The 20,883-nt window shown below is 35.9% G+C and overlaps 1 protein-coding gene across 2 annotated transcripts; it reads left to right on the top strand.

The window, feature by feature from the left end:
* Positions 1–170: 170 nt before the first annotated feature.
* rpl7 (ribosomal protein L7) lies at positions 171–19,558 on the top strand. 2 transcript variants are annotated; one of them, XM_039754453.1, is made up of 7 exons: positions 171–184; positions 1,380–1,482; positions 1,662–1,828; positions 3,090–3,227; positions 17,874–17,983; positions 18,373–18,583; positions 19,126–19,558. In XM_039754453.1, exons 1-6 carry the CDS (start codon positions 171–173, stop codon positions 18,579–18,581), a joined length of 741 nt encoding a protein of 246 aa, XP_039610387.1. In that variant the 3' UTR covers positions 18,582–18,583; positions 19,126–19,558. The 2 variants fall into 2 exon arrangements, with proteins under 2 accessions (XP_039610387.1, XP_039610386.1); XM_039754452.1 differs by having other exon boundaries at positions 19,123–19,554.
* The last annotated feature ends 1,325 nt before the right edge of the window (positions 19,559–20,883 follow it).

Genomic DNA, 20,883 nt, shown 5'->3' on the forward strand with positions numbered 1-20,883 from the left:
ATTAAATACATGATAATATGTTATACATGTAAAGTTTATTCCTTGACATTTTAGAAATATATTTTGTTCAGGCATATTGACAGCACGCAATCTCCAGTTGTCACTTATGGACCCCCGCTCCTTTAAGGGCCCTTTGCGCATGCGTGTTGTCCTCTTTTCCGGTGAAGATCATGGCGGGGATAGAGTAAGTGTTGTTAAAGAGCTCTGTAAAATCCATATTCATCCCTTTTAAATACACACTTTTTCAGCATGTCCCCTTTTACTAAGACAGTAGACATTAAATACATTTGACTGGTGCAGATATTTATGAGTGGATTGATTTTAGTGCCCAAAAAAATGCATTGACTATTAATGCGCGCGCACTCAGTGTAATTTTGTCGGCGTGTGTACGTTGTAACATATTAACAACCACAAATGTTTAGCCTTCTGCGTGGACATTTGCGAAGGGACATTAACATTTTTGCTCACGTCGCGTAAGCGTTAATTTTTGCCGTCTGCAAAAACTATTGGTTATAAGGTAGTTGAATTGCTACTGTTGAGGCCTTATCGTACTCAAGATTACATTCCGTACGCTTTAAGATAAAGAATTTGTAGTTCGGTAGTGACATAAAGTGGGAGACAAAACCTCAAATCTGAAATTGGATAATGTAATTTTTGAATTTACATATAGAGGACTCCAGTGTGAGCGACGTAATTGATGATAAACCTTATACGCACACAAACGGTGCAAATTACCTCGATAACATTAATACTTGAAAAAATATCTGAACCAAGTTGTTACTTTTGTAGTAGCTGCACGGTACCCGATTTACGTACATTTTGAATCTGTTCCTACACTAAAATATTTTGGACTTTTTTTTTCTTTTCTACTTTTGTCAAAAAGAAAAAGTTACTCAACATTTCTCTGTTTTAAGGATATCATGCTGGGTTCAAGTTTAAAAGATGTAAAGAGAAAGAATATTGTCTAATGAATCTTATTAACAATTTCATATTCGTAAATCTAATGTTACCTATCAGAAATCGTTGTTTTTATATTCAACAATAAAGTAGTTGTACATTAAAACCATTTAAACTTCAATAACTAAAGCTTTAAAACTTTGTGTGTTTGTAAATTAAAAACTTTGTATTTGTAAATTAGTGTTTGTTAACGTTTTAATGTTTTTCTATATTGTCCTCAGAAGTTCCCTTGGCAGTTTATTTGTGGGTTGTCCTTTCACTTTAATTTTATTTATATCCTAATAAAGATTAAAAAAAGGGCTCCATTATTGTGTAGCAACATTTTCTTGGAATACACACAGTTCTTAAAACACTTAACTGGGAGTTCACTTTAACCATTTGCTAATTATAATAAAGCCACCTTTCTGGCTCTGTTGTTTCAGAGAAAAGAAAGTGCCATCGGTGCCCGAAACCCTGCTGAAGAGGCGACAGGCCTTTGCTGCAGCGAAGGCTAAGCGCGTCAAGAAAATGTTGGTAGAGAAAAGGGTAAGATTTGGACAAGGAACTTTGGTTTATGATCTTTATTAGATTTTGTATGAAATTCAGTTTTTTTATCTGTATACAGTAGAATCACAATAATCCCAGTGAGTTCTTTTACTAATGTATGTTTGTGCAACTGGATTAATTGTAAATGTTTAGTGATTATTCTTTGACTTTATTTTTAGGCTCGCAAAGCAAAGAGAGTTGTTATTTACAAAAAGGCGCAATATTACCATAAGCTCTACAAACAGATGTACAGGAGTGAGATCCGAATGGGCAGAATGGCTCGCAAAGTTGGAAATTTCTATGTGCCAGCTGAACCAAAATTAGCCTTTGTGATTCGGATTCGAGGGTAAGCTTTTGGGTGAAAACATGTGTTAAGCTTTATATTCAGGTGCATGATGACAAAATGTTCAAAGAGGTTATACCAGTGAAAACCATTTCATCCTTCACCATGGGTAGGATTTGTACAAAACAGTTTTAATATTAAGAAGTTTGTACTCTAGTGTCTTCTGAATACAGTATAAAGGTTTTGCTTTTTCTTGTTGTGGTAACCCATTATTGTCTTCCAGATTGTATAATGGAGTTGTCTTTGGATTCTGTAATTAGAAAAAGTATTCTCTTTGATTACATTGGGTTGTTCACATTATAGGTATGGGTCCTGAAATGAGTACCATTGGCCAGTTAATTGACGTAAATCTGTGCTTTAAAACCTTTTCTTCAAATGCCCCCCCAAGCCATAAAGTTTAAACTTAAGGAATTAAGGAAAACAAAAGTATAACAATTCTTAGGGACTGTGAATCAGCCTTGGGTACCTCCTGGTGTAAAAGTAATCCTGTCCTAAAAGGGCTTTAAACACATTGATTTACTTTTATGCTGAGATTAACCTCTGCTTTTAAGGAACTGAAAAACTAAAGGACACTTTTCTCATGAAAAAGTGAGGGAACCACAGGGAGGAAAAAGGGACACTCCCAAGAAAGGAGATTAAAGGATAGCTTGTTCCAACCTAAGGAATAGCGATATTTATATTCCTCAAGACTATCACTTTTGGCTCCTAGACTTTTCAAACCCAAACCCCTATTTGATAAGCACTGTCATTGGTTAAGTAGGTCTGCTTTCCTGAATTAACATTTTAAAGCTCTGTACAATTCTCTGACAAGCTTTCAGACATGCTGTAGATTCAGTGAAAATTCTCGAGCCCACTTGATTTGATTCATAATTGTATATGACTGCTGCCTAAGACAACACAGAAACTAACTGTAGACAGTGTACCAATTTGTTGCAGGGAACTCTCCTCATCTCATACTTGGTCAGTTTAATGCTTGCATTTTAAAGTATTGTTTTGGGAATAGAGAGGGTAAACTGGGTTAAAATAGGTTTGGACATGGAAAATTTTAGTCTGGTTGATTAGGTCTTGAATTCAAAGGTTTACATGTTTAGGTCTTTGCACACCATGCCACCCCAGTAATATTTTTCTTTTGTTCAAAGGAGCAGTTTTGTAGTTGAGTCTTAGTTACTCTTTGCAGAATGAAATATTAGTCTATTGCTGTTGGTGAGGATATTCAAATGTTGTAGTGGTCAATCTTTCATTCTGTTTTTTTTTTTTTATGTAGTATCAATGGTGTTAGCCCTAAGGTCCGAAAAGTGCTGCAGCTTCTCCGTCTCCGCCAGATCTTCAACGGTGTATTTGTGAAGCTGAATAAAGCTTCAATCAACATGCTGAGGATCGCTGAGCCCTATATCGCATGGGGGTAAGTTGTGCCTTGCATAATATTGTAAGTAGTATAAGTTGTAATAAAATTAAGGATTGCTAGTACAAACTCTTCAGTTTACTTTTCTTTACACGGTGCCTTAATACAAAGTGGCCCTTATAGTGTATTGTACAATTGTATTGTGGCACTGGTAGATTGTAAATTAACTCAAAACGTGAAACATTTAGTTAGCCTGAACAGTGTTAAACTGGTAACTTGGAAGTTTTAGCTACACTTAATTGTGTACAGCACCTATGAAGATTTTAAGTGAGCCTCTGATGATGATGCATGATTTTTCCAGAGTTTTTTAATAGCATTTAGTGTACATGTGTAAATCTGAGACTGTGAATTAATATGTGCACATTAGTATAGCTCATTACAGTATAATGTGGCTTAGTTTATCAGTACTTTAGTGGCGAGTTTCATGCTATGCAGAAGCATGATATAGTATATTCATTTTTTTTGTTAACCATAGCATGAGATTTTAGAGGTAGAAGAAACTTAAGTTAATGTTGTGTAAAGGACACAGTATGGTGAAGAGTTGTAACCATGGTCATTTTAGTACCTTTAGTGATTGTTCTTAGAAAACGTTTAAGGCTATATTTAATGCACAAGTCAGCCAAATATTGTGTGATATTTTATTAGTTTACAAACAAGTGGAGACTATGTTAAAGCTGCTTTTACATGAGAGAGTTTTTATTTTTTTCTTATGGCATTGTGTGCCTATTGTGTACATTTTAGTAGTACTTGTGCAAATAAAACTGGTGGCTGTATATAAAGGTAAATTTTGATTTGAGGTTACAACTTAATTTTTCAGGAGACCAAATGAAATCTTCTGGAATGATTGAGGAAAATTCTATTTTTGAATACAGTTTTTATATCTTTAACTGCATCCATACACAATGGATGAAAAACAGTATTTTGTATACACTAAACAAAAACCTATTACATGTATGATAACTGCATTGTTTAACATCTCTATAGTTGCCCTTTATGTAGAAAGTTGCTTTTTAATGCTTTTCCATAGTTGGAGGTACAATGGTAATCCCACATTCAACATATTGCATTTTTTTCTAAATGGTGTGATTTATAATTCAAGTTTTTAACCAAATCTAGAATGGTACATTTACATCATATTCAGGTCAAAGTCCTGAGCCAGGCTGATGTGCATCAGTGTACTTGAGAAGCCATTTTCTTAAATACCTTTTTCCTACATAAGTGCTATGAAATAATATTGACTGTGTCATATGAAGTAATGATTCATTGATTTACTGAAATTTTATCCATTTTGTTTTCACTCAAGATGTAGTGTTAGCATTAAACAGGAATAATGTGGAAAGCTTAAGTTTATTTGCTCATACTGTCTTTTGGAATATTTCTTATGCTTGGACAACATAATGAGAAATGCTTGTTATGTTAGATATCTTTCTGTGATCAAAGTAATTTCAGAAGATCTGTGTACTCGTTTGGAGGTAGTTATTTAGAAGAATGTTTATTTGCACTGCCATCTGTAAAAAAGATCATCACAAATGTAGTTTTGTTGCATAAACATGTCTTAAAAGCAAAGCCCAGAATCCTATAGATTTAACAATGCGGAACTGCCACTATCAAGAAAGTATACATTTGTTGGACAAGGCTTCAGATTAAATGTGTACACTAAAAAAACAAGGTATTACTTTGATTACTGTTTTCTGCAGGTTTCTTAACTATTTTTTATAATATTGACTGCTCACTGCATTCAAGTGTTCAAACGTAGTGGTCCAAAGTGCTTCTATTCTTTGGTTTTTCTTACTAAACTGTTCACAGTTAGTACCTTCTATGTGAAATTGTTATTTAAAAAAAAAAAAAAAAAAAGTTTTGTTTCCAGTAATCTGAGATTCAGAATCTAAGAGTTGTGGTAGGTGGTGTATCAAAGACAGAATTAATGAACTTGTTCTGGCAGTACATAATGTATATCTAGTATTGTATGCAAATATAGATGTAACAAATTCATTGTAAACTTTTTTTACACTTGGTAAAAACTAGATTTAAATGATTGACTGATGAAATATATACTTTGAACTAACTGTACAATACCTAAATAGTGAATACTGTGCATCATCCAGTTGGCACTTATTTGGCATACTCTAAATGTTTTTTTCAGATAAGATGCAACTTATGCAAGGTGCAAAGTATTTATAATCTCTCCTGCTCACTTGCTATTGATAAAGTTAATATGCAATATTGATTCCTGCAGAACCAGATTAAGTCATTTGTAAGGTACTTAAATATTAGATGCTGTTGCTGAAGGATATTTTATCCCCTTTTAAATAAGTCTTTTGTGTGTGTTTAAGAATCCTTATTGGTACTGCTGTTTGCTTGAGGTGTCAGTGATTATTTGATTAAACACTTTAGTATGTTATGGCATTAAAATATATGAAACATGGATTTCAGATTCAGAGGTTTTTACATTGCCACTTCTTTTCAGATTGCTTGTTATATTTTGCTTTTTTGTCAATAACAAATATAAGGAAGTTGTTAAGGAACTTCATTTCCCAAACGATTATTACCCTTCTCCAGTCAACTCATGGCAGCATGTAACTAGTCACTTTTTTCAGTTTCTATGTGATTGTAAACTTGTTTTATTTTTGCTTTTATTTGTATATAGACATTTATTTTGAGTAGTTTTTTTTGAAGGAGTGTTTCAGCACTCAAACCCTGCCAGTCATTTCCGATGCGCAGTGAATGATGAGATAGCAATTTAATATGAGTGCTTTAAGGTCTGCCTTTGCCTGTTACCTATTTTATCACCATTATTTATCCTATAGTTGAATCTGTAAAGTCTGCCGGATTTGCCTTTTTAAGCAAGGTTTGGCTTGTCTTTATGCCACTTTCTGATCACAAGATATTAAAAGAAACCTGATGCAGGAAGTATGTGTCTGTGTTTGCAAAAATGTCAGTGAGCCAAGCAGATAAAAGGCACATCTTCACACATTAGTAGCAGCATTTTGAGAATAATGCTGTCTGTAAGAAAAGAAAGACATTAAACATGCCAGGAAGCTTTGAATATTTTAATGGAGTGTATTAAAAAGTAGTGGATTTGATGTAAATTCGCTTGGTTGTTTTATCTAGGAATGGTGTGGGTTAAGGAGTGTATAGTATAGTGAGTTCCTGCTTTCTTTCAATATTATAGTGATGTGAATGGAACCTTGAGACTTTTTTTCATATTATATGGTTAGTTGCTGATGCTCTGACTTCAGTTAGTCTTTAACTTTTTATTTTGTGTGTGATCATTTTTCAAAGCTCATAATAAAACCAATTTAACTTGTGTAATTATATTTGTGTTTATATTTGTGTTTATATGTACTGTGTGTGTTTTGCACAGATCTTCATCTGGTTCATAAAACTTTATTTTGAAATGTAAGGAGTTTTAACTGTTTTTATAATTGGCAGGATTAAGTTGGTTTTGAACAAATATTTGGAAACTTTTAACTCTTAGATCAAGTTTGCCATGTATTGTTTTCACTCCCCAGGACATATATATCATTTGAAATATTCCTGAAGTTATACCACTACAAGGAAAATTATAAATAATGATGGTGTTGTCTTTAGGAAAAAAAAAATGTAAAGATGTTTTTAAATTTTGCAATTATTTTTGTGTGCTATAATTTTGGCTCACAGTCTTAATTCCTTTTCCAGATATTTTCTAAAGAACAAGGTCTGGCCTTCACTTACACATTTGTGTTTTTCAGTAAATTGAGTTATTTGAAAACGGTAGACAGTGGATCAAAGTTCTTACTTTTAATGCATAAGAGTAGTAAAACTGTACTAATTGGTTACCAGCTTTTCATAACTTTCTATTTGTTAGTAGCCATCTGGACTTGCATTCTCCGTTGCCTTTGTAATGTTTGGAAGTACTGTATATTCTTGTACTTATTCAATTTGAATGTTTTTCTTGACGTATTTTGTCAAAACATAATAGGAGTTTGCAAGTTTGTGATATACTTCTCAGAACATAGTTCCTTCACCAATCATACATTCTGAAACCGCAATGCTTGACCTTCATTTGGGCTTGTGGGGGGTCGTCCCTCTGTGTGTGAGGTTATTTTGTTGTGTTTTTTTTTTTTGCCACCTTTCGATGGTAGCATGTGTTAACTTCAGCAACACTATCTGCTTTTTCAGTCTCGAATATTGAAAAACATAATCAGGATTAGTTTTATTTAGCCTAGTCAATGGTTTAGGTGTGGTTATTGTTGTATAATAGTGAACTAATGTTGTGTAAAACTCATTTACTTAAATAACAAAACTATTTTAGTGACATTTTAATAAATGTTAATTTTAACAGTAACATACAAGTCAGACTTTGTGTGTTGTTTTAGGCATTAGCTTTTATAGACTTCAGTGGTTGTTTTCACTGTTGGATTTACAGACCGATACAAACAATTTAGTAGTATATCATAACATGCCTGGATGCTAAATTTAGTCATTGATATCTTTATAGTAATTGGAAAAATAGGTTCAGATTCTGGGTTACAAGCAAGTTTAGTTCCTGAGGATTTTCACAAAGGTTTGTATACAAGTCAGAATTTGCACAAAATTATATTTCAGATTTGCATGTCAAGCAATATTAATGTACTTTAGCCTATTTCTGTTTTGTGATTTAAAGTTTGAACCATGGATACATACAGTATATCAAGCTTTGGCTTAAACATCCTGCAGTTTTTGGTAGCTGTACAGTACATTCAGTGAACCATGCACCTAAAATGATTGAAAATGTTGACAAGTCTGTACTGTACTTTTCTGTAGTATGCCCTCTGTATTAGTGACAGCTTCTATGTATTTAATTGCATCCAAATTAGTTTGTGTTGGTCATAAGTGTAAAAGAAAGTGGAGGATATTTTAGGGTTTTATGCAGTGGTTCATATCTGCAAAATTACTGTAATTTGAGATTCTGAATGGGATTAATGAGTTTCAAGAATATTTTTCTTTTTGTAATTCTTTTATTACAGAATTGTCCAAACATGAATTTACAAGAAAAGTAATTGCCAAGACCAAAATTAATAAGAAGGGAACAAAGGAAAAAAAAAATGTAAAAAAAAAAATATATATATCTCTCTCATTCTAGCCCATATACAAAGTCCATTGTTTAACACATAAAAATAAAATCTGTCCCACACCAAAACCATGATTGTGTCATGCGGATGTAAAGTTCCAGAAGCAGGTAAAAGAAGGAAAGGAAAGAGTGATAAAGGTTAAGAAAAGAAAAAAAAAAGTAAAAAGAAAAGGTGTTAGAGGTGTGGGGTGGTGAGAGAACAGGTGATCCCATCATCTAAACACGGATATAGCAGCTTTTTTTTTTTTATATATCCTGACATGCTCATACCCAGTGAATCCCGATAAGAATAATAAACTTGTGACCTGATGTTGGGCTAATAAAGCCAGTCTGTCACTCCTCGCTCCTTGTACAGCCTGTTGTTGACGTAGAGCTTGTCCACAGAAATGACAGCGCGGCTCCCTTCTTGGATGAATTTTTTACGCATTGGGAACAGAACTCTGCGGCGATCCAAAATTTCTTTAGGAAATTGATCATTCACGCTGAAATTTTTCCCTTTGAGCTCTTTCCCGTGGCTCTTAACAAAATCCTTTTGTTTAAAATGCTCAAATTTGGCCACGATGGGACGAGATCTTCTGCTGTCTGCTCTCTTGGCTCCAAGGCGATGTACCCGGTGAAAGGTGATGTTTTTTACCGTTTCTTCGGGTATCTTCATGTGGGTCTGGAGAAAATACTTGATTGTTTCTTCGCAATCCTCCGGTTGTCCTCCCGTCTGCTCCGGCAGGCCTGCGAAAACCACATTGTCTCATGCTGCGGGCCTGAAGATCCAAAACCGTCTACTTCAGGGTCTTGTTGTCCTGGGAGATCCATGTCAATCCCTCTGTCAGGGAAGCCACAGTCTCCCGCAGAGACGCGTTTTCAGCAGCAAGCCGCTCCACCTGATCCTGGCTGAATTCCAGAGATTGTCGGAGGTTCTGGAACTCCTGGTGTAGAATTTCGAGCAGGTGGAGTCGTCCCTCAAATCCCAAAAGCCCTTTATCTATAGAATCTAATAATTCTAATATATCCTTGCGGGGAGATGAGGTCGCCTCAGGGGAATCCTGAGGACGGCTTCTCTTGGTAGCAGGTGTTTCCGTGTTAGCTGCTGCTTTCTTAGGCCCCATGACAACAGACTCAAAAACTTGATCAATATAATTTTGTAAATTTTCTTCACTTACCTCCAGGTTGAGTGAGTTATACTTACCGGATTAATTGCGTTGTCAGTAAATAAATTTGGCGTAAATGTGTCTTAATTGTTTAGAATGTTTGCTAAAGAGCTGCCATCTGCGTCAAACGCTGCAGAGAATCCGTGATCTTCCTAGCCAGCACTTCTCTCTCCCAGCATGCTTCTCTGCCTCCCTGCTTCTCTCTCTCTCTTTTCTTCTATATTTACTATAAAATACCAAGTATTTTCAATAGTAGAATGTCTCTGCTCCTGTAATTTAAATCAGCCCTTGGATCCACAATATACAGTCCCTGACAAAAGTCTTAACGCTTGTGTACAAATTGACCTGAAGTGCCGCTAAAATATATTTCTAATCAAGATTTTGTTACAAGAAATGGGTCATTTCAATCCCATCAGCTTTTGTAATAATGTTTCAGTGCAAAACGAAACTGACAAAAAGTATTCTAATATTCACAGCTTGGTAAAGCCCATTGAGTCAATTTTTGGCAAGACATGAGTGTTGTCGCCTTGTCATATGAGCTTCACCTGTGACTAATAATGGATCAATTAGGTCTCGGGTGTGTATAAAAAGAACCCCAGTACACTAGACCTTCACATTAACTGCAACTAGACCTCTGCAAACATGCCTAAGATTCACCCTGAGACTAAAGTGTTGATTATCAAGAGGCTGAAGACCAAATCCACTGCTGATGTGGCAAACTCCTTCAATGTGTCTCAGCCTCAAGTTCAGAGGATTAAAAAAGGAAAAAAGATTTGAAGAGACTGGAGACGTTTTTGACAAGCCCAGGTCAGGAAGACCCCGCAAGACAACTGCTCGAGAGGACCGTTTGTTGGCTCGAAAATCCAAGGCCAGCCCATTTTCCACTGCAGCAGAGATCCACAAGACCTGGTCACCTGAAGTCCCTGTGTCAACCAGAACAGTTTGTCGGATTCTGGCTCGAAATGACCTCCATGGTCGAATCGGTGCCCATAAGCCAGCACTAAACAAAAGACAATTGAAAAACTGTGTTGCTTTTGCCAAGGCCCACAGCCTGCTTAAAAGGTTGGACGCTGGAAAAGTGGCAGAAGGTGGATTGTTCAGATGTATCTTCTGTTGAATTACACCACAGTCACCGCAAATATTGCAGGAGACCTACTGGAACCCACATTGAGCCGAGATTTACCCAGAAAACAGTGAAGTTTGGTGGAGGCAAAATCCTGGTCTGGGGGTATGCAAGGGATCTGCAGGGTGGAAGGCAACATCAATAGTCTAAAATACCAAGAAATCTTAGCTACCTCTTATATTCCCAACCATAAAAAAGGCCAAATTCTGCAGCAGGATGGTGCTCCATTGCATACTTCCATCTCCACATCGAAGTTCCTTAAAGCGAAGAAGATCAAGATGCTCCAGGATTGGCCAGCCCAGTCACCAGACATGAACATCATTGAGCATATGTGGGATAGGATGAAAGAGGAAGCATGGAAGACGAAGCCAAAGAATATTGATGAACTCTGGGAGGCATGCAAGACTGTTTTCTTTGCTATTCCTGATGACTTCATCAATAAATTGTATGAATCCTTGCCAAACCACATGGATGCTGTCCTTCAAGCTCATGGAAGTCATACAAGATATTAAATTTGGATTTCACAGCACCACTACTTAATTTGCTGACATATTTTTGGATTTGCAGTAAAGTTGTTCATTTTCTGTATAGGCAACAAAACTTTTGTCTTGCCCAAATATGACTTTTCTGTCTTGATTAAATGATAAATCTTTTTTCAGTCAAACTAATTTATTTTAGTGCATTAAACATCATTTGGGAGGGCTTTAGCTTTTCATATGAGCTATTTTTAATACCAGTTGATTAATTAAAAGTCAGGTCAATAGCAGGAGTTTCTACAAAACAGAGAAGCGACAAGACTTTTGTCAGGGACTGTATATATTCGTAGCGTTATAATGTGTGCACTTAATGTTTCTCATTACCCCATGAAGTAATGCAAACTGTGTACATTTTAGAAGTGACATTGGAGTGTTGATGTGGGCCCATTGTTGTTTTTGAGGTTAACCGCTCCATGGATTGACTGATTTTTACTTGGTGTTACATCAAAGCTCTGATTGAAATTGAACGCGACAGTCTACAGAACTGTCAATAAGTCGTCTTGTCATTAAATAAAAACTGCTTCCAAAGCAGAGCCAACAAATAAGACCAAAGCCTCTTAACTCCTGCAACTGAGTCTCTAAAATAGTCTATATGCCACGTCACTTCTGGAGCTTCAATTGCAAGATACAGTCGCACAAAGCAGAACAACTTGGTGTGCAAGAGTGACACGTGTGAGGATGATGACGAGGGGCAGCGCAGCACGTGCAAGGACAATTGGGGAGATGAGCGAGAGTGTTTGAGTGAAGGCCGTGACAGTGTAGCGGAATACGAACTGCATAGAGAAGTTAAAATGGGTTGAGCAGTTTCAAAGAGAGACAGATTTGGCATCCTTTGTGGCCTTAACAGTGAAGCAGGTGAGCAAGTTGTGTGGTAGCAGAAGGATTGGTGAGTCAGGTGCACTCCACTCAGGCACTAAACCAGAATAAAGGCTTGCAGTGATTTTTTTCCCTGAACGTGTACCTGAGTAGTTCTTCCCTGCTTGGTTGTGTTTGTCATGATATATAAAAATGAAATTAACAGAATGCTAATGTTTACAGGCTGCAGTTGAATTGTTCATGTGTCACATTAGAATGGGAGTGGCATAAAATCAGGAATTGGATTAAGGCCAGCTGATTTCCCATTTACCGACCTCAAAAATCTCAGATTAGTGCATCTCTGCAGTACTTATAATGTGACTTTGGTGCATACTGCATACACACACACACTGCAAATGCTGGTTGACACTTAACCTCCTTAGCATTAGACCTGAGCGTCAACTTGGGCTGTGAAAACAGTGGTAAAAACATTAGTCTTGGGTGTCTTTCGGGCAGCTGTATAGAAGCATGTTGCGTAAGCGTTAGACTCGAAGATGCTATAAAAATGATAATAGCATTAGTCCCCGAGCATTACTTGGGCAAAGGTGAGTCTGTCTTCAGGCAGTGAAATTAAAATGGACAGTGAAACTAAAAGTGATTCTGATGAGTCTGAAAGTGATGCTCATGTTTTGGTTTCTGTTGACCCTACTTCAAATAAACAAGCACCACATTATTTTGGTTTTGTGGGGCAGCCACTGGGAATAAAAGTGAACGTTGACAGCCAAGATCCACTTACTTGAACATATTTCCTGATGGTGATGTAATTGAAAGAATTGTTATTGAGATTAAATGTTTTGCTGAAAAGTGTTTTGTAAATGGCTAAAGCAGTATTCCCGTTCTGAGATATACCACACAAGACATATTCTTGACAGTATATGTGGTATTAGCATCATCAATGTTCATTTCATATTATTATATTTTTATCATTATAATTTTAAAATTTCTGACTTTGTAGTTTGTGTTTTGCATGTTTTACAGTAGAAAGATAAGATTTAGTAAGATGTCATTTTTTCAGGCCAAAAATGCAACCCTTTTTACATGTTTTTTCTTTCTCAAAAAAAAAAAATGCTAAAGTGGTTGATGTAATGTTAGTGATGAATTTACTAGGTGTTTTATGTAGCATTGGAGAGCAAACAGTAGAGAATTGGGTAATGTTGGGTGAGAATTTTCATCTTAATAATCATTATTATGTATTGAAATTTTATTAATACACCTAGGTCTTTCACTTAACCTCCTTTTATTAGCAAAGTTTCAGACAGATATTGACCAGTTTATTACAAAATCTCTCTGCAGTGAAAATACTGCCAACTGTGCAGTGAACATTCCACCTGAAGCAGACCTTATATAAAATACCTACTGGCCAGAGTTGGGGAAAAATTGAGAATTGTCTTGTCCAATTTACTAGATCATTTGAAAATATCTTGGCCCAAATTGCTACATTCCTGATTTGCACAGTTTAGTTTCTTGTTGTGTCCAGGTGATTGTTTAATTGCATGCATAATCTTAAAAATGTAGGCATGGTTTTTGCAGTAAAAATTCAGTTAAATACTTCACGTTCTGTGGCTTGAGGGGAACTTGTAAAACCTGCTTATTATTTGGGGCAAGTGTTTTGGTTTTTTTTTTCTTTCACATTTCATACCAAAATGTTCCTCTATATGGAAATTTATGTACCTGTCTTTTTTAATAATACAGTCCTCCATTAACAAAGATCTCTCTTGAACCTCTTGTGCCTGTTCTACATGCATGGACATTAACAGTGATACGTGTGTAAACAAGGGTAGTGATTTTCAAAAGACTTCATGCACTGTCATTTTTTTCTGTTTTCGGACTATACTATAGTGGAAGTTACTGAGTCTTCCTTACTCAGTAAACCTGACAAACGGCTGCTACTATGTTCACAGTTTCAAAAGTATGTTATAACTAGGATTTAGACACCATATTTGTATAAACCTTTTTGGTAAATCATCATATAGTGGAGTGAAAACTGGTGAATCACATAATGGAGTGAAAATTACATTCCTTGCACTTGTTTCAGTGAACTGTCGAACTGTAAATTTTTCAGTGCTGTAGTTTATGCTGGTTGTCATTTTTGACTCTGTCATTTCATGACGCCAAGGCTGCCTAAGATAGTTGTCTGTTTCAATTTTTACCATTCATATTAATCTCCAAGCACTAGACCGAATAGCCCTTGGTGTGTAAAATCAGTGCTAAAAGCATCAACAACGGTGTAGGCATGTCTTGGTTAAGCATCAGGCCGACTGTTCTGTAGAAAACAATGTAGACACGTCTTCTCCTAGCCTCAATGGTGTCTATCATCGGCAGTGAAAGTGATTCTGGGAATCCAAAAGTGACACATCACTTGCACATGTGCAGTGTGCTGTTCATATTATTTTTTATCATAATTATACTTTACTACACTTATATACTTTTAGTGTTTTATGTTTTACAGTGCAAAAATGAGATTTAATTTCATTTTTCATGCCTAAAAAAGAAATGCTTTTTACATTTTTTTTTTTTTTACATTTTTTTTAGTATTTACAGGGGGGCTTTGTACATTGCAATTTCTTTGAAAATATGAAGATTGAAAATGCCTGAGAACAGTGTTGTCTGAATCCTTTGTAAACAATCATCTTAATTTCATTCATTCCTTGCAGATGTTACCCAACAGTTTAATATAGTACTTACTGATCTGTATGATTGGTTTTCTGCTTTTGTAAGACATGGTTATTATTTAATTTCTGTATATCCTTTTTATATATTGTTTTGTTAGTGTACATTAAAGAACCTTGCACTGTTAAATTTATTTGTATAGCACATTTTCATACAAACAGTAGCTCAAGTGCTTTACATAATGAAGAATAGAAAAATAAAAGGCACAATAAGAAAACAAAATAAGTCAACATTAATTAACATAGAATAAGAGTAAGGTCCAATGGCCAGGGTGGACAGAATAAACAAAAAAAACTCCGGACGGCTGGAGAAAAAAATAAAATCTGTAGGGATTCCAGACCATGAGACCGCCCAGCCCCCTCTGGACTTTCTACCTAACATAAATGAAACAGTCCTCTTTGGATTTAGGGTTCTCACGGAAGGACTTGAAGATGATGGTCACGTAGACTTCTGGCTTTTAATTCATCCACCATTGTTGGAGAATCATGATGCTTTGAGTAGGTGGTGGAGGTGCAGACCACCACCACAAAGAAACCGGAAAAAGAAACAGAAGAGAGAGTAGGGGTCAGTACGGATTTTAGAGCCACCATGAGTAATTATTATGAGGAAATTGAACATACAGAGTATCAGGATTAAGTTAAATTGAAGTTATAAAAAGGCCATGTTAAAGTAATATGTTTTCAGCAGTGTTTTAAAGTGCTCTACTGTATCAGCCTGGCGAATTCCTATTGGCAGGCTATTTTAGATTTTAGGTACATAGCAGCAGAAGGCCGCCCGCCTCACCACTTCTTTTAAGGTTTGTTCTTGGAATTCTAAGGAGACACTCATTTGAGGATCTGAGGTTACGCTTTGGAATATAAGGTGTCAGACATTCCGATATATAAGATGGAGCGAGATTATTTAAGGCTTTATAAACCAAAAGCAGAATTTTAAAGTCAATCATGAATGACACAGGTAACCAGTGTAGTGACATTAAAACTGGAGTAATGTGTTCGGATTTTCTTTTCCTAGTTGGGATTCTAGCAGCTGCATTCTGCACTTGTTGCAAATGATTTATGTCTTTTTTGGGTAGTACTGCGTTACAGTAATCTAGTCAACTGAAAACAAACGCGTGAACTAATTTCTCAGCATCTTTCAATGATATAAGAGGTCTAACTTATGTTTCTTAAGTGAAAAAATGCTGTCCTAGTGATCTGATTAATATGCGATTTAAAATTCAGATTACAATCAACAATTACCCCTAAGCTTTTTACCTCCGTTTTTGACTTTTAATCCTAATGTATCCAGTTTATTTCTAATAGCCTCATTGTATCCATTATTGCCAATTTATGAATTTTATGAAATTTTAAAGTTGCAGTTGAGAGTGTAGTTCATAAGCTTTTATGTTCAGTAAAAATAGGCTAACGTGATCTTAACTGGGACCATTTTGTAGGCTGTGTTTATAAATAAATAAAACACCCTGGGAGAGAGCTTCTTAGTGATATTCCTGTACACTGACTTATAAAGAATGTTTTGATCATCGTCCTCCCTGTATGTAGTTTACATGTTCTCCTTATATCTATATGGGTTTTCTGTTTTTTCCAGTCCAATATCATGAGGGTTAGGTGGATTGGCATGCTAAATTGGTCTGTGTATTGACAATATGATGTAATGGCATGCTGTCTAGTGGTTGTTCCAGCCTTTTACCCTGTGCTTGCTGGGATAGGCTTCAGCTTCCGGTCAAGGCAGCTTAGAAAATGGATGGATGGATTTGATTTTCAGTGTACACTTCAGAATTCTGTGCAGAGTTATTACTGTTGATTTTTTTATATAAACTTGGTCCTCTATGATGGCCGTTGCAATCCCTAAGGGTAGACAAAGGTAAAATGAACTATGTTAAGAAATTTTGCTTATAATTTGTAGTAAGTAATTTGTTGCAGAAAGCTGGCAGATGTTTGCCTCACTGCATGTTTTTGTAGCCATTGCATACAAGGCTTGAATTCCTTTTTGAAATGGGTACATGGGGGTGTGGCAGTATCAGTTTGTGGTAAGTGAAAGTGGGGAAAATGCAAAAAGCCAGTTTGCAATAGAACCAGCTGGTATCCTCTTTGGCGTTATTTTCCTGATCCAGAAAAGTAAGCTTAAAAGCATTCAGTTTTTTTCAACAACAAAAAAATATTTTTGTGTGTAACTAAAACATGTAAATATCAAAACATCAACATAATCACAGTAGGAAAGGTATCTCCAAGTGTCCGCTGCTGTTACGATGCAGTGCTTCAGTGATATGTTTTGAAACAGTCACCAATGCACATAAGCATTGTTTGAATAGATATCAAAAGAAATTGTCTGTGATGCACAGTGAGGTTTTTATTGCTTATTTGTCTGATTGTATTATGTAATTCACAAATGTGTGTAACATCTTTTTTTGTAATTCTGAAAATTGATCAATTCATTTATTTCATAGTAAGATCAGTAGGTGCAGTAAATAAATCTATTTGGCTTCACTTTTTCTAGAATTGGTTAGCAAGGGACCTTAGTTGAACATTGGTCTTGAGTGGTTTGTTTCTAGATTACTTAACTGGACTGTTTTCTGTCCTACTGCACAGTTCTGCAGCACCCGGTCTCTGTTCAAATTCTGTACCTGTACCATTATATGCTAAGTTGGTGTCTCAATTTTAAGACTTAGTTGAAAGCGCACCTTTTTACACACATTTCTGAGGGTGGTGTGTGTTTGTTTTGTGCATTTTATTGATTTTTTAATAACATTCCATACGAGCAAGTCAAGTTTAACAAAACTAGGTATGTTTGAGTTTTAATTCCACTGATTTATTATTTTCTGAAATGTATTTTCATTGACGTTTTACTCTATATCAGAAAAGCTCTTTATAAATGTTTGTGACCAGAGGTTCAGGTGGGAGGTTTATCTGAAGATTGAGTACTTGTTGCTGTTTTACCTGCAGGCTCAAAGACAGTAGATGCACCACTGCTGCAGGAATGTTTTAAATTACTAGCTCCACATATTCAGTGCTGTGAAAAAGTGTTTGTCGTCTTCTGAATTTTTCTTTTTCTCCTTTCGGTTGTAGGTTCTTGACATTTATATATTAGGTATTCAGCCAAATGTAATATTGGATAAAGGGCCTATAGCCAAACAAGTACTATTTGTGTTGATAGTGTTGCCTCCTTGATTTTTTTCATTTTTTGTGATCAGCTAAATTGATGGCTTGAGAATGTGTTCTGTTCTTGCAGCTATCCCAACTTGAAGTCTGTTCGTGAGCTTATCTACAAGCGTGGATATGGAAAGATCAGGAAACAAAGAATTGCTCTTACAGACAATGCCCTGATTGAAAAATCATTGGGTAAGAGTTTTGTTTTTGCTACTACATTATGAAAATACTAGAAATCAAACTTCTTGTCATAGTTACACCAACAAGTATATGTTGCTTTCATAGTATACCATATGTTGCAAGGTTCATTTTAAAATATTCATTTAATCTTTTGGTTTCTGTTGAGGTTTATACAAAATAAAGTTCAAGTTATTCTGTTGTGTTGGAAAATAATTGAACAGCACACTATTACATGATTTCAGTAAGCTTACTTAAAGAGGGATTCAGATTTTCAAAACTTCTCAATGTTGTAATGTGCATTTTGCAAACCATACAGGCTTGAAATATAGTTTTGAACCACTCATCTTGTGCTTGCATGTGATGCAGTAATGTACATGGTCTTATGCATCATCTTTTTACAGGTTTATGTGGAATTGAGTGCATTGAAGATCTTGTTCATGAAATTTACACAGTTGGAAAGAACTTCAAGGCTGCAAATAACTTCCTGTGGCCTTTCAAGCTTTCTTCACCTCGTGGTGGAATGAATAAGAAAACCACCCACTTTGTTGAAGGTGGTGATGCAGGAAACCGGGAGGATCAGATAAATAGACTCATCAGGAGGATGAACTAATGGTAAAACGAAAGGATTGATGTGATTTAATTTGGCCTGTTACCAGTTCATTAAAGTATTGATTTGTGACATGTTTGTAGGCAAGCTGCTAGGTTCCTTGTTATCTACAAATCACTCATTTCTTTCTAGGAGTCTTTGTAAGCGTCAAAGTAAATAATTTTTTTACGCATTAGCAAGTGCAATGAAACAGTTTAGGGATCCAGAATGGTTATAAAAATGATCTTAATATTTGCAAATTTAAATGTTGGCCAGTTATAGTTTTTCCTTTAGGCATCTTCTGTAAACTTCATTACATTTAATTTAAAATTAAGAAAAACATTTTAAAAAGATAATTAATTGAGAAAGGAAATGTTCTGAATTTCAGGGAAGGATAATGTTTGCTTTAATGCAGTTTTGGGTAAGGTTGTTACAAATACTTGTTGCTGGTAGCACAAAATAAACAAAATTTAATGGCTACTGTGTTGCATTACTTACTGATGAGATAATTTTAGTTTTACTCTTACTATCAATTTAATTTCCCTTTTCTTTTTTTTTTCCCCAGCAGCTATCCCTTGGGATGTATGATCTCTCATTTCTAAATAAAACAGTTAAAAAAATGTGTATTGTTATGCCTAGTACTGTTCTTGTTTTGTAACCAATTTGAAAGAAATATTTGTACAAAATGAATGATATCATGATGTGAAGATAATTAGAGCAATAGTGTTAGTTTATGAAACAACCAAGAAGTTAGAAGCGGGTGTTTTCAAGGAAGCACATATAAAGCCCAGACTGTTTTGCTATGTCAGGTGTCCTGATTGCTCGGTTATTGTACATCATATTTTCTGTGCTTCCTTTAAAAATCAGATTTTTTTATTTTATACTCAAATCGGGGGGTGTTCAGAAAAACTTGCATTTCAGTTTTACAATATTGTGAACTAAGAAATCTGATAAATTAATGCAACAAATAAAATTGTTCCCCAAGGAAATGATTAAATTCCCATCAAGCATGCAGTCTGTTCGCATTCACAAATATTTACGTTCTATGCAGAATACTTGATTCTAATTTTTTTTTTTCTAATCATAAAAATGGCTTATTTTAATGGAGAAAGTAAATGCCATATTCAGAAAATTTCTCCACTTTTACCAAAAGTAATTGGTTAGCTGATTATATTCGTTTAAATTCACTGTATAATGGTAGATACTTGTTCAGTTCATTTCAAGTTTGCCCATTGATGATGACCAGTTTCTAATTCAAAGACCCTTTGCAGTGCAAACCTTCATGTAGTGTAACCTGCGCAGAAAGGGGAAACAGTGGCCTGCACAGATGCAGCCAGCTACTGATCGAGACTGTGCATGACCTAAAATAAAACTTGTCAGAAATGGTTTTCCAATCGCATTTTATTCCTTTTTTACCCAAGAATTGTGTTGAGTATGTTGTAATTTAAGTGAGATGAAGAAAACTGAGTGGAAGGACAAATGCAGAATCTGACAAACCCTTAAACTAAAAATGAATCAAAAGCTGTTAAAATTGAAGCCAAGGCTTGAAAGAAGTGCTGTAATGAAGTAAAATCAGGAGTGTACTGAGATTTGGATAAAAGACCCATCTGCTGCTGTATTTTGCACCCAGACCCGGAGTTAGCAGATCATAAAAACTGATGATCTGAGTGAATTTGTTACCTTGGTTGACTGTTGGCTAGTTTTTGTTTTTTGTTGTTAGTTGAACTGTTTGAGGGATGCGAGTGGCAAGTGTTCAACGTCTTACGAAATGGCTGGCAGTGCTGTCAAATATAACGACCCCTATATCAATACATATTCTATGATTTTGAAATGCTAAATACTTGTATGCTGTACTTTAACATCAAGTCCTTTCTTGTCCTGTGAACTCTTGCATCTGACATTCAGATGACGCCCACAGGTTACTGTACACACACATCTCCATGCAATTTACAGATAGGAGGCCATCCTAGGTCACTGGAGGAAATATGGCGGCTGTGCTCCCCGTCTCATAAGGGAGATCAGGCCGGGTTAGGATTTGGGTGGGAGGTTGCCTGTGACCTCAGGAGTCATTGTGGGTCTTCTCTGCTTCACATTCTCAGTGTCTAGCTGTGAACCTGGAGTCTTTGAGCGAGTGCCTGTCCAGCTTAACAAAGAGAACTCCATCAGTCCATTGGCCATTCAGGATGTCTAACTGCATGGGATCCTCTCTCTCAACCTCTGTTACGCTTGTCTGTCACTAGGCCTCCCTCAGTGGGTAGCAGCAGGCCATTGGATTTCATTCACTTCTGACTTGAGACATGCCAGGTTCACTGCTAGTGCCTCGGTG

The sequence above is a fragment of the Polypterus senegalus genome, chromosome 5 (assembly GCF_016835505.1).
Source record: "Polypterus senegalus isolate Bchr_013 chromosome 5, ASM1683550v1, whole genome shotgun sequence".
NCBI classification, from domain to species: domain Eukaryota; kingdom Metazoa; phylum Chordata; class Cladistia; order Polypteriformes; family Polypteridae; genus Polypterus; species Polypterus senegalus.